Genomic DNA, 17,414 nt, shown 5'->3' with positions numbered 1-17,414 from the left:
CCACCTGGTTCAAGAACAGTTCTTACCCCTCAACCATCAGGCTCTTGAGCCAGAGTGGATAACTTCACTGAACTCTTCCCACAACCTATAAACTCACTTTCATGGACTCTTCATCTCATGTTCTCGATACTTATTGGTTCTTTCTTTCTTTTTCTTCTTCTTCTACTTCGTTCGTATTTGCACAGTTTATTGTCTTTTGCACATTGATTGTTTGTCCATCCTGTTAGGTGCAGTCTTTCATTGATTCTATTGTTTCTTGGATTTACTGTGTATGCCCACAAGAAAATGAATCTCAGGGTTGTATATGGTGACGTTTATGTACTTTGAACTTTGAACCTGTGGACTATTTTTCAAGGATTCTACAACTCATGTTCTTGATAGTATTTATGTATTTAATTTTGCATTTGCGGAGTTTGTCTTCTTTTGCACATTAATTATTTGTCACTCTTTGTCTGTAGGTTTTCATTGATTTTGTTGTTTTTCTTTGTTCTACTGTGAATATCTGCAAGAAAATGAATCTCTGGGTAGTATATAGTAACATATACATACTTTGGTAATAAATTTACTCTGAACTTTGATCAAGGGATTTTATATTGATCTGTCCTCTCCATTGACTCTTTTAAGTCCACGCGCAAAACTGACCTTTATTCACTAGCATTTGAATCTTCCTGATGTGGCTAATTTTTGGCTTGTGCCTATGCTTATGTGTTGTTTATTTTGTGCCTATAAGCTATGTGCCTTGTTGTTTATATCTGTGTTTCTTGTATTTGTGATTTTAGTTACCTGTTATGGTTTGTACAACACTTTGGTCAACATGGTTGTTTTTAAATGTGTTTTATAAAAAAATTTGACTTGACTTGACTTGACTTATTCTTTTCAGCCCTTGAGGAAAGGTCTAATTTGTTTACTCTCTCCACTTTGGACAAACTCTCCCATTCCCAGGTATAAATCTGGTAAGCATTAATTTCACTTTCTCAATGGCAAGTATATCCTTGTGTAGGGATTTAGACCTGCAGACAGTATTTCATATTCAGTTTAATCAAGGCTTGAGCTTGCCCATGGCCTGTTGGTTGATTGATTAACCTTGCACAAATGTTAGCTTAATTCTCATTTATTTTTAAGAACTGTTTTGAGCATCCATTCTCTAAATTTGCCATGGACAGTTAAGGTTCATATTTGTAGAATAAAGTCTCTTACAAAAATGTGATAATTGTTGATACAATGTCTACCAACTATACTGCTCAGAAAGGATCAATTTAAATTTTGCATGAAGAAAATCCTCAGAGATTTAAAAGTATACTTTTTTTCTTTTTTCATTCGACTAATCTTCCTATTCCAACATTTGACTCCAATTGACCCTCTGTCATTTTTGTGTTTCTTTCTCAATCAGGTCCTATTGAGTGTGAAGCGCAGATTCAAATATCGCTGTGATGATTGTATGTTCTAGTACTGATTGTTTGGTGACAATAAAGTATAAAGTAAAGTATTGGTTAAGAATATAATCAGTTGGTACCATCATGCAAATTGCAGAAATCCTTCTGTCCCCTCTGTTCACAGTTCCACCAAGCTGCTGGACAAAATAGATTCATTTAGAAGTCTGCAGCAAGATGTCAAATGATGCACATCTGGAGTTAATAATGATGTTTGGAGCTGATTCTGGGCTCAGACTAAATTTTTTGCAATCTTTGCTTGAATTTTTAAGATGGGCCTTTTTAAAAGAATTTTAGCTGTGTTTTTGTTCACCTGTCCTCTGATGTTGGTTAAGGTAAAGCAATAGAAATGGTTGTTGCAGATACTGGAGAGTGAATACAGTACCACAGTCAGGGACACACAGGTTTCACTTCTGCTTATTCAATCATGAGGAAATCGGGGCCCTATTCCAAGTTAGTACTTTACTTAAGAGCCTTTGCTGGCCCAGTTACCACTTGCTGAAACAGTGATTTCTGCCGATTTCTAAAAATGCCTACTGCCATAAAACCATCAATATAAAGTGCAGGCAGATAATTGCTTCAACCTGAATATTAAATACATCTGTTCCTCGTGTTGATATCTAAGTTGTTATTGCTTCAATCTATTCTCCACAATTTGAAAACCAATATGAAGCACTAACTGCTTTTAACAGCCTATAGCAAGATCTGAACCTTAGACCTTCTAGTTCTGTACAGTTTGGTCATAATGGATAACACCCTCATTCACTGTTCTTTAAGAATCAAACTGGCACCAACACATCCACTTCACGGGCAATTTATATCTAATTTAATAATTTATTCAATCCAGGAAAATGGAAATCTGATTGAATCACATTCTGTCCATTTAGTTTTCAGAGCTGTTTCCAATCTTTAAAGTCATTGCCTTTGTCTGATTTACATCCTTAGTTTTGTCTTGTTTCTCATTAAAACAAGGGTAATTTTTGTGCCTTTGCTAAACCAAGGAAACATAATCCTGATAAGAAGCCTTCCATGGGGCCCTCTTATCAGGTGTAAAAGTCGTATTAAATTCATGCTCACTCCTTTGAATGGTAAGCCTGGAACATGGATACAGCTCATGGCAAAAATAAAATTGGGCATTATTTTATATTATTACTCCCATTTAACACTGACAACACTGTAATTTTGTTGACCAATTGTACGTTTATTATAAAGTTAATTCAATGTGCATTACTTTGAAGTTTGGTTCCTTAAGGTTGTTATGGCCAGGAGTGGTAGTGGGGACAAGCCCTCACTACCTATTAAGTGCTCCCAATCGCATGCAACTCAAATAGCCTCTGGGAACCAAGTCCAGCTCCTGGCCTTCATGTGTGGATTAGTTACTAAACCCAGTGGAACTGTTTCTATTGACAGGAGAAGGGGCAAAGGTGGGCTACTGGCACCTTAAAACCAGTCACTTCAGGCAGATAACACACACAAAATGCTGGTGGAGCAGAGCAGACCAGGCAGCATCCATAGGAAGAAGCACAGTCGACGTTTCAGGCCAAGACCCTTCATCAGGCAGATGGGGCTTGTCAGTCATGGTTGGCAGCTCATTTTGGAGAAGGAAAACTCTGATCTCAAACCTCTACTGACTTGCAGCTATACCCATTCATGAGGAAGGCTTCAGGAGTAAAGGAGGGAAAAATCCAGAGCTGGAGTCCCTAAGGCAATGTTATGTTGAGTTCAATGCTATCCGGGAACTCCTGCGATGCTGTTGGTGCCAAACTGTAATGGTGTCTGCAGTTCCTTTGGATTCATCAGATGCATGGTGAGGGGGAGCTTGCTACATGGGCAACAACTTGTTCTCCATGTTGTGCTGTCCTGGCTTGCATACCTAGACAGCTAGGACACAACATCCTTGGTTGATTCTGTTGGACGGAAGCCTCAAAGTTTGAAGAATTGGCAGAAATGTATATGAATTTATATACATAATTCTTGGAAGTTTAGGTATCATCATAAACTATCACTTGTTATAGGTCCAGAAGCTCATCTGGGAGATAATAATCTATCATGTCTATTTTGATCCATTTGGATTTAGATAAACCAAGAGATTTAAAAATATAGGGCAGTCACAGCTTTCGTAGTACATGAAAGCTATAAAATGCACACTTTGACATGAAGGGAATCAGGAAAACTATTGTTGCTGACAAAGCATTAACTTTAAATCTGCAAAAGAAAATACTTATAAAGTGAAAGGACAAGACAACTGAACACAAGGGAAGGAGAAAATATGGATTATTTTCACTTGGTTGTCTTTCACAGTTCAACCATTTCTCAAAGCATGTATAGACAAATCAAGTACTTGCCTTCCAAATGAGTTTTACATTTGCATTAAAGATAATCTGACGTGCTTAGTTTACTTGAATTCCAGCAAAACAATTGTGAATAATATCAACAGTCCTTCTGAGATTAAAATTTACATTTCAAAATGATTGTTGTGGAAGCCCATAATGGCACAAAGTTGTCCGACCAGAAAGATCTCAAGGGCACAACCGCTCCCTCATTCATCAATCCTTATCCATCCCAATAAACCTCCCACCCAGTCTTCCTATCTGCCTGTTTTGTCCCATTGGGAAATGTAGAACAATATTGTTATATCTCAGTTGATATCAGTCACTACTTAATCACAAATCCAACTGAAACTTATATTGCAGATTTACTTTTTACCTTCTCTTTACTGATTTATATTATTTAATAAATACAACCAAGTTTCAGGGACTTTCTTCCCAGTTGAGACAATACTTTATCCTAAAAATAATAATGGTACTACTTGTTTTTCATTGCACTGTTCTGATTGTTAGAATGTATCTGAATCTCACGGGACTGGAACTGGCCATATCATAAAAATGAAGCCTGAGTAGATTATGATGTGTAGGTCAGCATCCTGTTGAAAAAAAAAACTATCAAAAAAGCCAAGAAGGAAACCATTTAATCCATTATATCTATGATGGTTCTTGGAAATAATTAACCAATTATTGCCATTTCCCTGCTGTCTCCTCAACAGTTCTTTCATCATAAATATCTGAGCAATTTTTTGAATGTTTTCAATGAATCGTTTCCACCATTCTTTCAGGCTACATTTCAGATTACTTCCATCATTTTAAAGACAGCAAATATACCCCTTTAAGCTTTTCCCTGAAATACATTTCAATCTCTTGCATTGATCTGAAACCTTCCAATACCAAATAGCTTGATTTTGAGCCATTCAAGTTCCATGTCAATAGAAATATCTCATGAAGCTCCTGATAAATTATTATAAGGCTTTCCATATTGCCTCCTGGTTGTCCAAGAGGCTGTTGAAATCTACATTGTTACATTCACACTACCCGAATACCAGACCAACAAAGGAGCCTAACCATATCTCCTTAATCTCAGTGGTTTTACTGTTTCCAAATCCCATACATTCAACATCCCAGGAAGTACCATTGATCAAACATCTGCAAGGAACAAAACAGAAAATGCTGAAACCTATCAGCAGGTTGGGCAGCATCCATTGAAAGAATCTTCCTAGAGATGCTGCCTGCCTGCTGCATTCACCAGCAACTTTGATGTGTGTTGCTTGAATTTCCAGCATCTGCAGATTTCCTCGTGTTTGTGTTTTTAAATCCATTGAAAGAAATTCAGTTAACATTTTGGACATTTCAGATCAAAGGCTCTTCATCAGAAGGTAGTCACCATGTTTTGTACTTCCAAAACAATTTCGAGCAAGGCACTTTTAAATTTTTATGACAGGTGTTAAGGTATTATTAATTCAGGTTTTTAATGAACGCGCATTGAATTGTTACATTGGTAATACTGTATATAATTTTAGTGCTCATTTTTTGTTGTAAAATATTGCGATTGAAATATTGTATGGAAATGAGAACAGAAATAGCTGAGCAGAGATTACATTTTGGGAGTCTAAATACTTCCCGATATTTAAATTAAAAAGTGCAAAATAATCCAGGTCACTGATTCTGGACATGGCAGCATAATCTCTGAAACGTATTCTGTACTTTCAAAGTCAGAACTACAATTATATTGTTAGGTAAAATGATAAATATCCTTGAAATAAAGAAAAAAATGCTGGAAATAGTATATCAGCTAGCATATGTGGAATAAATAAAAACAGATTTAAGTATCAGCTCCAATAATATTCCGTTTAAATCATCACTCGCTGTTTTCTCTTTACGGACGCTGTCTGGCCCTGCGAGTATTATCTGCATCTGCAATACCTTGCTGTCGGTTTTGACTCCTGCGCAAATCCCTGTCACTGAACGATCGGTTGGAACTACCAGCTGCTGAACTGTTTGGAGAGCCGTCTCGGAGAATCTCGGACGACCAAGGACGACGTGCATCTCGGAGGACCAGCTCGGAGGACCGTGAAGAGAGCGCCTCGTTGTGGCTCGGGGCAAGGCGGTTGCAGTGGGACTGCAGGACGGGGGCGGATGCGGAGCTGGAGCCGGCTGTTGTGTGGAAGCTCGTATGGTGGGTGACTGGGCTCCCTCCGGAGCGCTTCCCGCGACTGTTGCTTCGTGTCGGCGCTGAAGGGACAACAAGCCGCTACCGTCTCCCCCGTCCGCCGAGGGTAGGGGTCCGGCACCCGGTCGCCACGCTACCTGTAAAGCCCCGTAGGGAGAGGGGGCCGGGTCGGGCCGGCAGCGACACAATAACCCGGCCGAGAAGCAAAAGAATACACCGAGGGAGGATGTAAAGGAAACGGTTCTGAAAGAGGAGGATTCGGGGCAGACGCTCTTGGAGAGGCCGGGGATGGGGCAGCAGCAGGGCCGCGTCGGCGGCACTGCTCTCGCTGGTGCTAGTGGAGAGACAGCCCAGCCAGGCAGGGGTAGGGTTGGTACGGCGAGGCCCGGACATGGGGGTAGGAGAAGAGAAGCAATAGCCAGGGGCAATGAGGCTGCCTGCAACATCTTCACTCACCATGGTAAGCGTGCAGTTGTTCATATCCTGGGAAACGTGTCTCTGAGGCAGAAACCTATCCAACTGTCTTTAATTATTGTACTTACACAGACCAATGCATCCCCCTTTGTTGTTATTTCCTCCTTCAGTTGCCTGTTATGTGTTAAACAATAATATCCCACATGAATATTCTCCTTAGTAAGTCAATGTAGTAAAATGTATGAAATTCAATTCAACTGCAAGAAGATATTTTAATACATTCCATGGCCTTTGTACTCCACCTTTGGGCAACCACTGTTTTCACTTGGGTTTGTCGTAGATATTTGTGGGTTGCTGATCGCAGTTGTCATGTGTATTAATGAATATTTAAAGATGGGGAGTGTGTCAAATTGTGGTGCTGATTGTCCCTTTATCATCTTTTTAAATTACTTGAGCTAATGGGAAAACATTCTAGATGCTATTATTGATTTACAGGACATTGCTTATATGGAGTAAAGCTTGTGAATTTCATTTTGTAGAATAACTCTTTTGTGGGTTGATTTGGTCGTCTGAAGTTTGGCAAGAGAAATAAAGCTTGAGTGTGCCAATTGTCGCAGTCTTCAGTGTCTTTGGTAACCTGAATAAAGTTTGGGTGCAGTGACAAAGGAAAAACAGATGTTCTTATAAGTTGCGTGATGGTTGTTTTGTTCAGTCAGTGCAGTGGCCTTTGGTGATTTGCAGAAACATTTCCCTCAAGTTCCAATAATTTTCACAAAGTTTCCAAGATATCTATTGTTTCTCAAAGTTGTAATTAACTCCCATGAACTATGGTGATCCAGAAATTTATTTTCTTCAGTGTGGTATCCTGCTTGTCTTTCAATGTGATGATTTTCTTATTTATTCAGGAAATGACTCTTAAACAGTTTCTGTCTCTGTGCCAGTCTCCCAACCTTGCACTTAGTGAGATTTATGCAATCTTATTTTCAAATTTTGTACTGTCATAAAATTGGATGTGAGCAAATGTCACTGATTATAAACAATTAACAATTTCCAATACAACTCGGTGATATTTAACAGTGGAAGGCACAAGACTGTTTTATTATTTTGCCGTATTTCTCTGTACTGCATCTGTAGGGCTTAGTGATGGTAGGGCACTGGCAAATTGTTCATGCAGGCTCCTGCTTAATCACATTGGGAAAACAGTGTTAATTAGTTTTAAGCTTCCATGGGAGAGAGAATAGTAGATGGTTGTTTGGGCAGTGGATTAACTGAATATTGCAAAGTGCAATCTGTTGTGGATCTACTGCTGTCATTGTGTGGTCCAGAAGAATGAAGGGAAAAAGGCCGAGGTTTGCAAGCATAGATTCAAAGTTAATATCTAAGAGAAAGTGAGAAGCAGAGGATGATTGGGTTAACTAGGAAGCATCGAAACAGTTTCAGACTGCAAATGGCAACCTTGGTTGCAGATTGGCAGCTTCAACCTGATTCTCTTTATTGTGGCACAGATGGATGAGGTAAGAGGTGATGAGACAAGTCAATAATGAACAAAGCCATTTCAGTTTTATTTGGAATACCACTGAGAGTTTGTATTAACTGTGTTTAAACCTTGTATTATGACTTGGGAAGGTTGGTCTTGGCGATTAATATCATGCCATAATGATATTAATCTGATTCAATGACAAAAGCTTTAGGTAACTTCGGTAGTCCTGATTTGAGAAGAAAGGAGTAATTTGGGGTATCAATGCCAAGTGAAGTTAATATTGTAATTATTTTTAAGACAATTACCTCTCCAGCGGTATTTACCCATAGTTGTAAGGGTGGATGACAAAAATTTTAAGAGCCATGAAATAAGATTTTTGGGAAACTCTTGAACACTCTACACAATGCAAGATAAGTAATAATTGGACCCATTTTCATTTACAGGTTTGAAGAAAAATCAGATAAAGATCGGATTAGAGGGTGGTAGGAATGGGTATCATAAGCGAAGTTTCCTCAGAAGGATTGACTTTTGCTTTTACATGGTGTGTGTCATACAAGTTGACAGGAAGGACATTGGTTGGCCTGACAAGTTTAAACTGTCATCAGATTAGATCTTCCCTTGTTTGGCTGATGGAATTGAGTTAGTTTGTTGTGGCAAGCATGGGCCTGATTTTTGATCAATGTGATTCAAAGGTGATTTTTTTTTGTTTTTGTTTGCAGAAACCATTAAATATTTTTCTTTGTTTTTTTTAACACTCAGTATTGAAACATGTAGATATATGGAACACCTCTACAAAAATGTAACCAGCTGGGTAAATTAATAAAACAGATTGGAGCTTCATTGCTGCTTTAGGCTAAACTTTACTCAGTTTTGTTAATGGGGAATAAACAATTAGTGTCTGTTACAAATGTAAATTTACATATGCATGTTTTGTTACATCTCATAATCTGCATCTGTCCATTGATTTCACAATAATTTAGAGCTGCAATACCATAAAAGTTGTGAGAGAGTGAACCAGTCTTTATACATGTGTAAATATTACAGATTTATTTTGTATGATTGTTTTCTTTCTTTAGCTTTTACCAAGGGGATTGCCTAAGATCAGGAAGTTGTCCCACAGGTGCCAACTTGTTAATAAGCAGAACAGAGCTGGGCCATTCTGATTTTGGAAGGAGAAAATTATTTGAGGTTCCTATATTAGGTGAGGATAGGAGTGATTGTGGGTGGGAAATTGAAAATTGAGGGCTGGGGTCAAGCAACAAGTGTTGCGACAACGTTGTAATTGCCCAGATCTACATTCTCAACACAGTAACACTTTGAAAATTATAATTTGTTATCAATATTTGCACAGTTTTTCCACCTAATTGTGGAGCTTGACCATGGCTGCATTTGCTTATGTTGAACCTTGTAAGAACAGCTAAATCCACTTTGAATTGTGTGTCAGCAGAATGCGTCTGCTATTTTATTATGCATCCTCTCAAATTGGTCTGTTTTCTGCTTTAGTCATCCTTGACGCAAGGTGTGTTATTGAATCTTTGTTGTGCTGCCTTATGGTGAGCAAAATCAGTCTAATGGCTTCTTCTGCTGTAGCTGAAGTAGATTAAATTGTGAACTGTTTATAATATGTTAGTTTTGAAGCAGACCACTAATGTTGCAAGATGAAATACATATATTTATATGTGTACAGGGCTGCTAAGTTTAAACATTGAATGTAAAACAGTACAGGACCGTAACAGGCCTATCAGCCCATAATGTTGTGCCACACTAATTATATTGATTTAGTTGGACATTTGATTACTAATCCTTTCTGCCCACACAATGTCCATATCCTTCCTTTTCTGGACAGTCACCTACAAATTTAAAACCCTCTTGAACTCATCTATTTTATTTGCCTTCACCATCAACCATACAGTGCATTCAGTGCACATTTCCTGTGAACTTACCCCATCACCTTAAATGCATATCCTCTTGTACTAGACACTTCAACTCTGGGGGAAAGATACTGGCTATCTATCTAAAGTTCTCATAATTTTATAAACCTCTAGGAGATCTCCAGAGAAGACAAACTAAATTTGTTTAGTCTTTACTTATAGCACTTGCCCTCTAATCTGGACAGCATCTGGTAAACCTCTTCTGCACCTTCTCCAAGGCCTCCATATCCTTATAATGGGGTGACCAAAACTGAATGAAGTATTCCAGATGTGGCCTAACTGTAATGGACATACTTGACTCTACAATGGGTAGTTAAAACTGCCCAACACATCACTGGCACCAGTCTACCCATCATCAAGGACATGTATACAGAAAGGTGCTGGGATTTCCCCCGGAATCAATAAAGTATGACTATGAAAAGGCCAACAATATCCCACCCACTGTTTATGGACTGTTTGTCCCACTACCATCAAGGAAGAGGCTATGCAGCATCAACACCAGCACCACTAGACTCAGAAACAGTTACTTCCCCCAATCCATCAGGCTGATCAACACCTCCAACCACGAATCCACCCCATCACCACTCCAGACGCATCATCTAGTGTCACTATATACATACAATCAGTCTATATGTACTTTATACTTTGTATTTTATAGGATTGTTTTTATATTTGTATTTACTGTGTTACTTAAGCTTATCATGCTTTTTTATGCTGTATCAGATCTGGAGTAATAATTATTTTGTTTCCCTTTACACTCTTGCACTAAAGAATGATGATAAGCAATCTTGAACTAGAGTTTTATAAAGCTGCAACATAACTTCCTGACTTTTGAACTCAATTACTTAACCAATAAAGGCAAAGTATGTCACATGCCACCTATGCTACCCTGTCAACCTCCATGGAGGTATGGGCTGGGGCCACCAAGATCATTCTGCACATCAACACTGTTAAGGGTGTTGTCATGAACAGTGTCCTGTCTCTTTATATTTGATCTCCCAAAGTGCAGCAGTTAACATTTGGCTGGATTAAAATACCCCTGCTATTCCTCTGACCATATCTGCAACTGATTTATATCCTGCTGTATCCTTTGCTAGTCTTCTAAGCTATCCACAGCACCAGGAATTTTCATATAGTCTGCAGAACATCATTGATGACAAACCTCCAGCTAGAATAAGTCCTGTTGACCACTACCTTCTATTTTGTATAGGCAAGCTAATTCTGAATCTAATTAGTCAATTCGCCATGGATCCTGTGTATCTTTGTTTTCTGGATGAGCTTCCCATGATGGACCTTGTAAAAAACCATACTAAAATCCATGTAGACAACATCCGCAGCTCTATTTTCATTAATTGTCTTCATTACCTCCTTGTAAAACTCTGTCAAGTTAATAAGATACAACTTACCCTTCACAAAGCCATACTGACTGTCCCTAACTAGCCCGTGCTATTTCAAATGTTGATAAATTATATCTCTAAGAATCCTCTCTAGTAATGTTCTTATCGCCAACATGAGACTCATTAGACAGTAGTTTCCAAGATTATTCCTCTTTCTCTTCTTGAAAAGATTCTGGCCATGGATTGGGAAAGTTGTATTGCTTACTTGTTTGTTTTGAGAGTTGTCTCAGTTTCTTACCAAGGGGAAGTATAATGTTGAGACACTTGTGAGGGATTGAAGAGAACTCAAAACATCAACTGGCTTTTATACTGAGCCTTTCATAATTTAGATATCAGCTAAAGCTTTACCTCAAAGGTGCTCTTGCTTGAGGTACCTCTATTGTGCTCTTATGAGACCATTGAACGGGCCCCTCTGACACTAAAATGGACTCTTGACCTCACAATCAACCTCATTTTGGCCTTGTACTTTGTTTGCCTGTACTGCACTTTTTCTGTGATTGTAACACTTCATTATGCATTCTGTTATTAATTTCACTTGTACTACCTCAGTGTTCTATTGTAATGAAATTGTCTCACTAGATGGCATAAAAACATACTTTATTTTTATAATCAATATACCTTGTTATTTTTTCAAGGCATTTTTAATAAACCTGTCAGATGTGGTTTGCCTTTTAGGTGAAATCAATTGGTTCAAGAATAAAGTTTAGCTACTACAATGGTGTGTGGAGACAGCATCTCATTGAGAAACGGGAGGGAGTTATGAATAAGTGCAAGGCTACTGGGAACAATTTTGGAGGTACTGGATGCTAACTTATTATAGGTAATTCCATGATGTGGTAGAAAATAATTTAACATAAGAAGAGTAGACCTGGCCAGTAGGGTGATGGTGGAGATGCTTTGAGGAATGATGTGATCTAATGCATCAAAAGCTGCAGGAAGGGGTAATTTTGTTTTGCAATCAAGTGGGATTTCATGAGTAACTGAGTAGCCTGTGGCTAAGAAAATAAAATATTATGAATCAACTTTTAATTCCTTTAACTACTATAAAATTTTAATAACTCCCACTCTGACATTTATTTACTTTCCGATACAGCGCAGAGTAGGCCCTTCTGGTCCTTCGAGCCACACCACCCCAGCTACCCCACAACCCCAATAAACCCTAACTAATCGCAGGACAATTTACAATGACCAGTTTACAAACATGCAACATTTTTAGACTGTGGGAGGAAACTAGAGCACTTGGGGAAAACCCATGCATTCCACGGGGTGGACATGCATAGACTTCTTATAGACTGGTGCTGGAATTGAACTTCGAATTTCGGAATGCCCCGAGCTGTGATAGTGTTGCACTAACTGCTCCAGTACTGTGCCGTCCAATATTTGTGTAAAAACTAAGGGAAACAAGTTAGGAAGATGAGTGACTGAATTATGAACTAAAATGTCATGTTTCTTTTTATAATTATAGAACGATTATGCACTTACACTCGGGCCATTTTATTAGGTACAGGAGTGGAACCTGGTCTGGTCTTCTGCAGTAGTCCATCCACTTCAAGGTTTGATGTGTTGTGCATTCAGTGATGCTCCTCTGTGCACCACTGTGTGGCTGTTTGACTTACTGATGCTGCCTTGTCAGCTTGGACCAGTCTGGCCATCCTATGACCTCTTATTAATGAGGCATTTTCCCCCACAGAATTGCCGCTCACTGGATTTTCATTTTGTTTATTGCACCTTTCTCTGTAAACTAGAGACTGTTGTGTGTTAAAATTCCAGGAGATGTGCAGTTCTGAGATATTCAAACCATCCCTTCTTAGACACCAACAATCATTCCACAGTCAAGTCACCTGGATCATATTTCTTCCCCATTCAGATGTTTGGGCTGAACAACAACTGAACCTCTTCTTCATGTTCTTGTAAAGTCTAACGGTGGTTGGCAGACCAACATAAGGTGCATTTCTGCCAACAACTGAGTTGGAGTTTGGAGCAAAGATGGGAAATTATATCCTCTAAATTTCTCCTCCCCCTTTAAAAATGTTAAAATATGTAATTATATACATTACGATGGCAGTGATATCCTAACAAACTTCCTATGTTAAACAGTATCTATCTCTTAAAATCTCAATTTAGCAATTAGGTATTACCTCATAGGAACTGCATTCAAACGATATACTGTATGCTGTAGCACTTTTTGATAAGTGCACTTCCTACGAATGCCCGTATCATGCCTATTCATTCGGAACCAGGAATTATTCAACCTAGCATAAACGAGTAAGTATAACTTCTTCCCTCCTTTTATACCTTCTCACCATCCTCTGAATTTTATATAAATACTGTCCTTTCACTTCCTTATCCCAACTTTGTTGAGTGATTGAATATCCTTTTTAATTATCCCCTCTTGGCAAAAGCTCCGCTACATTTACTGTATATCCTTAATTTTAAGTGATTGCTTGGCTAGACATTCTACCCCAACGTGAGTAGGGACCCATAAGAAATGTTTTCATAAAGCTGGACCCTGCAGCCTCAATGGATATTATCCAATCTCAAGAAGAATACCTGGACTACAATTTGAATTGCCTATTTTAATAGATGTTGAAACCAAGAACAAATCAGAGCACAGAAGTACATCATCAGGGTGTACTTCTTCGATCCATTCCAAGGCTAAAATGATAGTAACTATCTCAGACGTGAATACTGATACTTGGATAACCTTCTCGTAGTAGTCATCTGAAAATATGGAACATAAACAGAAACACCTGAAAAACCTTTCAGTAGATATTTGGAACCATCTGTGTAGACATATAAGAAGCTGTAACAACTGAACCTATTGACCATGTCTGCATGCTTTTATGCATTGAGTTGCTGCCATAGGATTGATTAGATATTTGGATTACCAAGCAGATGTACCTAATAAAGTGGCCATTGAGTGTATCATAAAAAACATTTCCCTCAGTGTCACTTAATGATTTGTTTCTACCTTGATCTTTTTTTTTCCTCTATGCATCATCATTTTTTTTTTGTTTTACTGAACTTTGTGGTTATTTTAAAGTGTTTATTTCTATGCTCAGTAAAGATAACAAAAAAGCATGAAGAAGAATTTGGTCCATTTCAATCAGTGAAGTAGTTTGGAAGTATGATCAGTATTGTGTGTTTAATTATATTCTTAGCCATCGCCACCTTGAGTTTTCTTTTAACTACGTTTGAGTGAAGATTTGTTTGCTGTTCTTTTTTTCCCTCAAGTTTTGTGTGCTTGTACTTTGGTTGAATATTTTGTCATGATTTTATTTTTCCTTTGATAACTCCCCTTTCTTTGCACTGTTTTTTCCATATTCAAACAGCACTCACTTTACTGTTGGTCAACTTTATTCCTGGAACTGCAGCTATACTTACCTTTCTGAATTAAAAAAAATAAAAAATATAAAAATGGCTTGAATATACATGTATCTTAAAGTAATTAAATTCATTATTATAGTCCTGTTGTTCTACAATTTTCTCTTCAATCTGTCTCGTATCTGCAAATCATCTTCTTGAAATTTACTGGTCAATTTACTTCCAAAAGAGTAATTATGTTATTTTTTTCTTAATTCTAACCAATTTTCCTGTTGGTAAGTATGTTGTTTTATATTTATTTTGTTTCTGTTGTTGGTGTTATGCACCGAAGCACTGCAGTCTTGTAAATTAATCTTTCATTTGGTTGCCCTATCATCATTCATTAAATTGTGGAAGAGTACACCATTCCCATTCCCACACTTTTCAATCTGTGGGAAGGAAACAGAGTTTTGCATTGGCTTTTAATAAATTAGAAACAATTTTGTTTTGCTAGCTCCCAAATTCATTTGAAATATGGCTCTTCAAAACATTAAAACCAAGTAAAAATAATTTAGTCTCATTAATATGAATTTGTGTGGTCAAAAATGGTAGGCTGACTGTGCAACACTCAGACATGGTTTGTCTAACTTGAATGGTTCACTGGAATTCAAATTGAGATTAAATAGTGGCTTGAAGGTTTGCAGTTTTAAGTTTGGCTTTTGAACTGAGTTTTGCTGCATTTCCTTCCAATCCAAGCCTTCCTCTCATGGGATGTTCTGTGACTGTTTTCTTCACATTACTTATCATTTTTCCTGTCATGTGATGTTAAAACTACCATTTGAAGATGTACTCAAGCAAATAGGGCAGGGATATTTCTGAATTAAATAAGTTAAATTACCCATTTTATAAATTTGGAAGTTCAGAACAAATCCAATGATTATCTGAATTTGGATCTTAATGCTTTGGAGTCCTCTGTTATCCAACTAAAGAATTAGTTTTGTTTAGTGATAGTAATTAAAGCAGGAGATGCTTATTAATAATAACAAATGTTAAGTTTTAAACTTGCACCTGGTGTAAAATTGATCTTCCAACTTTTGTAGATTGTAGTAGGGAGTCCTGGGTCCTGGGTCCTGGGTCCCGGGCTCAGCTGGCTCCGGCTGACAGTACCCGGTATGGGCCCCTATCCAGGATTACGGATCCCACTGCCTTGTGGGTATCTTCGGGAGAGGAGAAAGCTAAGGAGTAAACCCTACACAAATCCAGAGTGGAGCCCCTGAGGCGGTTGGATGTCTTATCACATCACCTCCCGGCAGCTCCTGCAGCCAAGCTGATGCCAAATGTATTGCTTCGCATTCCTTTGGACCACATCCATGAGGCCGAGAGGGGGATCTTGATGTCTGGGCAGCCCAGGATCTCCATACTCATCGCCCAGGTCTGTGCCCCGGTCTGTGCCCCGAGGGGCGTATCCATTGTCTACTTAGACAGATGGAGCCATTAAAAAAGTAAGAGGATTGTTGATGCAGCAAATGGGTCATTTAGTGGTGTTTACAAGAGTAGTCACTTCACTGGAAAGCATTGTAGAGTCAGAGAACACTATAGTTTATCATCTGTTACATTCTAATTTCCTTTTAAGTTCTAAAGACATGAGCTCCTGATTGATTGCACACAATTATCCACAAGTTGGAGGACAGAATGAGTCAGTAAGGACGGTATGAGGTGGGTTATCTCTGTGATGTTTCTGTAGTTAGCTTGTTTTAGTGCATTCTACATTTACACTACTGTGCAAAAGTCTACATAGTGTCCAAGATATTTGCAGAGTGTGATATGTGTCAATGTGGAGTGGAGAGTGAGTTGGTAAATCTGGTGGGATCAAAAGATGTTGGGAGTGGCGAGGGTGGAGGGGTGTGGGACTGGTGGCAGAGAAGGAGTGCCTGGGGTGGGCGGTTGGTGCAGGTGCAGACATATCCAGCCCTGAGACACCAGGCAAGGTCATTTTGATTCCAAAGAATTGGTTTGTTGATCATTACAGAATGCCTCTCCCGTGCTTCCTGTTCCCTACCCTCTTCCTTCCCCTTTTCCCAGCCATGATTCCCCTTCCCTGCCGCCTCTTCGTTGCAGCAGTATAGGATATGCTTATGCAACGCACATCAAAGTTGCTGGTGAACGCAGCAGGCCAGGCAGCATCTCTAGGAAGAGGTGCAGTCGACGTTTCAGGCCGAGACCCTTCGTCAGGACTAACTGAAGGAAGAGTGAGTAAGGGATTTGAAAGTTGGAGGGGGAGGGGGAGATCCAAAATGATAGGAGAAGACAGGAGGGGGAGGGATGGAGCCAAGAGCTGGACAGGTGATTGGCAAAAGGGGATACGAGAGGATCACGGGACAGGAGGTCCGGGAAGAAAGACAAGGCGGGGGGGGACCCAGAGGATGGGCAAGAGGTATATTCAGAGGGACAGAGGAAAAAAAAGGAGAGTGAGAGAAAGAATGTGTGCATAAAAATAAGTAACAGATGGGGTACGAGGGGGAGATGGGGCCTAGCGGAAGTTAGAGAAGTCGATGTTCATGCCATCAGGTTGGAGGCTACCCAGACGGAATATAAGGTGTTGTTCCTCCAACCTGAGTGTGGCTTCGTCTTTACAGTAGAGGAGGCCATGGATAGACATGTCAGAATGGGAATGGGATGTGGAATTAAAATGTGTGGCCACTAGGAGATCCTGCTTTCTCTGGCGGACAGAGCGTAGATGTTCAGCAAAGCGGTCTCCCAGTCTGCGTCGGGTCTCGCCAATATATATAAAAGGCCACATCGGGAGCACCGGACGCAGTATATCACCCCAGTCGACTCACAGGTGAAGTGTTGCCTCACCTGGAAGGACTGTTTGGGGCCCTGAATGGTGGTAAGGGAGGAAGTGTAAGGGCATGTGTAGCACTTGTTCCGCTTACACGGATAAGTGCCAGGAGGGAGA

At 39.3% G+C, this 17,414-nt stretch overlaps 1 protein-coding gene across 3 annotated transcripts in view; it reads left to right on the top strand.

Moving 5' to 3' along the window:
* The first annotated feature begins 5,770 nt into the window (after positions 1 to 5,770).
* abl2 (c-abl oncogene 2, non-receptor tyrosine kinase) overlaps positions 5,771 to 17,414 on the top strand; it is a 147,205-nt gene continuing 135,561 nt past the window's right edge. For all 3 annotated transcript variants that reach the window (XM_072274014.1, XM_072274013.1, XM_072274012.1), the window contains exon 1: positions 5,771 to 6,390. In XM_072274014.1, coding sequence (XP_072130115.1) covers positions 6,219 to 6,390 — 172 coding nt within the window. In that variant the 5' untranslated portion in view covers positions 5,771 to 6,218. The remainder of the gene's footprint in view (positions 6,391 to 17,414) is intronic.

The sequence above is a fragment of the Mobula birostris genome, chromosome 12 (genome assembly GCF_030028105.1).
Source record: "Mobula birostris isolate sMobBir1 chromosome 12, sMobBir1.hap1, whole genome shotgun sequence".
NCBI classification, from domain to species: Eukaryota; Metazoa; Chordata; class Chondrichthyes; order Myliobatiformes; family Myliobatidae; genus Mobula; species Mobula birostris.
The sequence above is the reverse complement of the archived record's forward strand: the minus strand, read 5'-3'. Positions and strand labels throughout refer to the sequence as shown.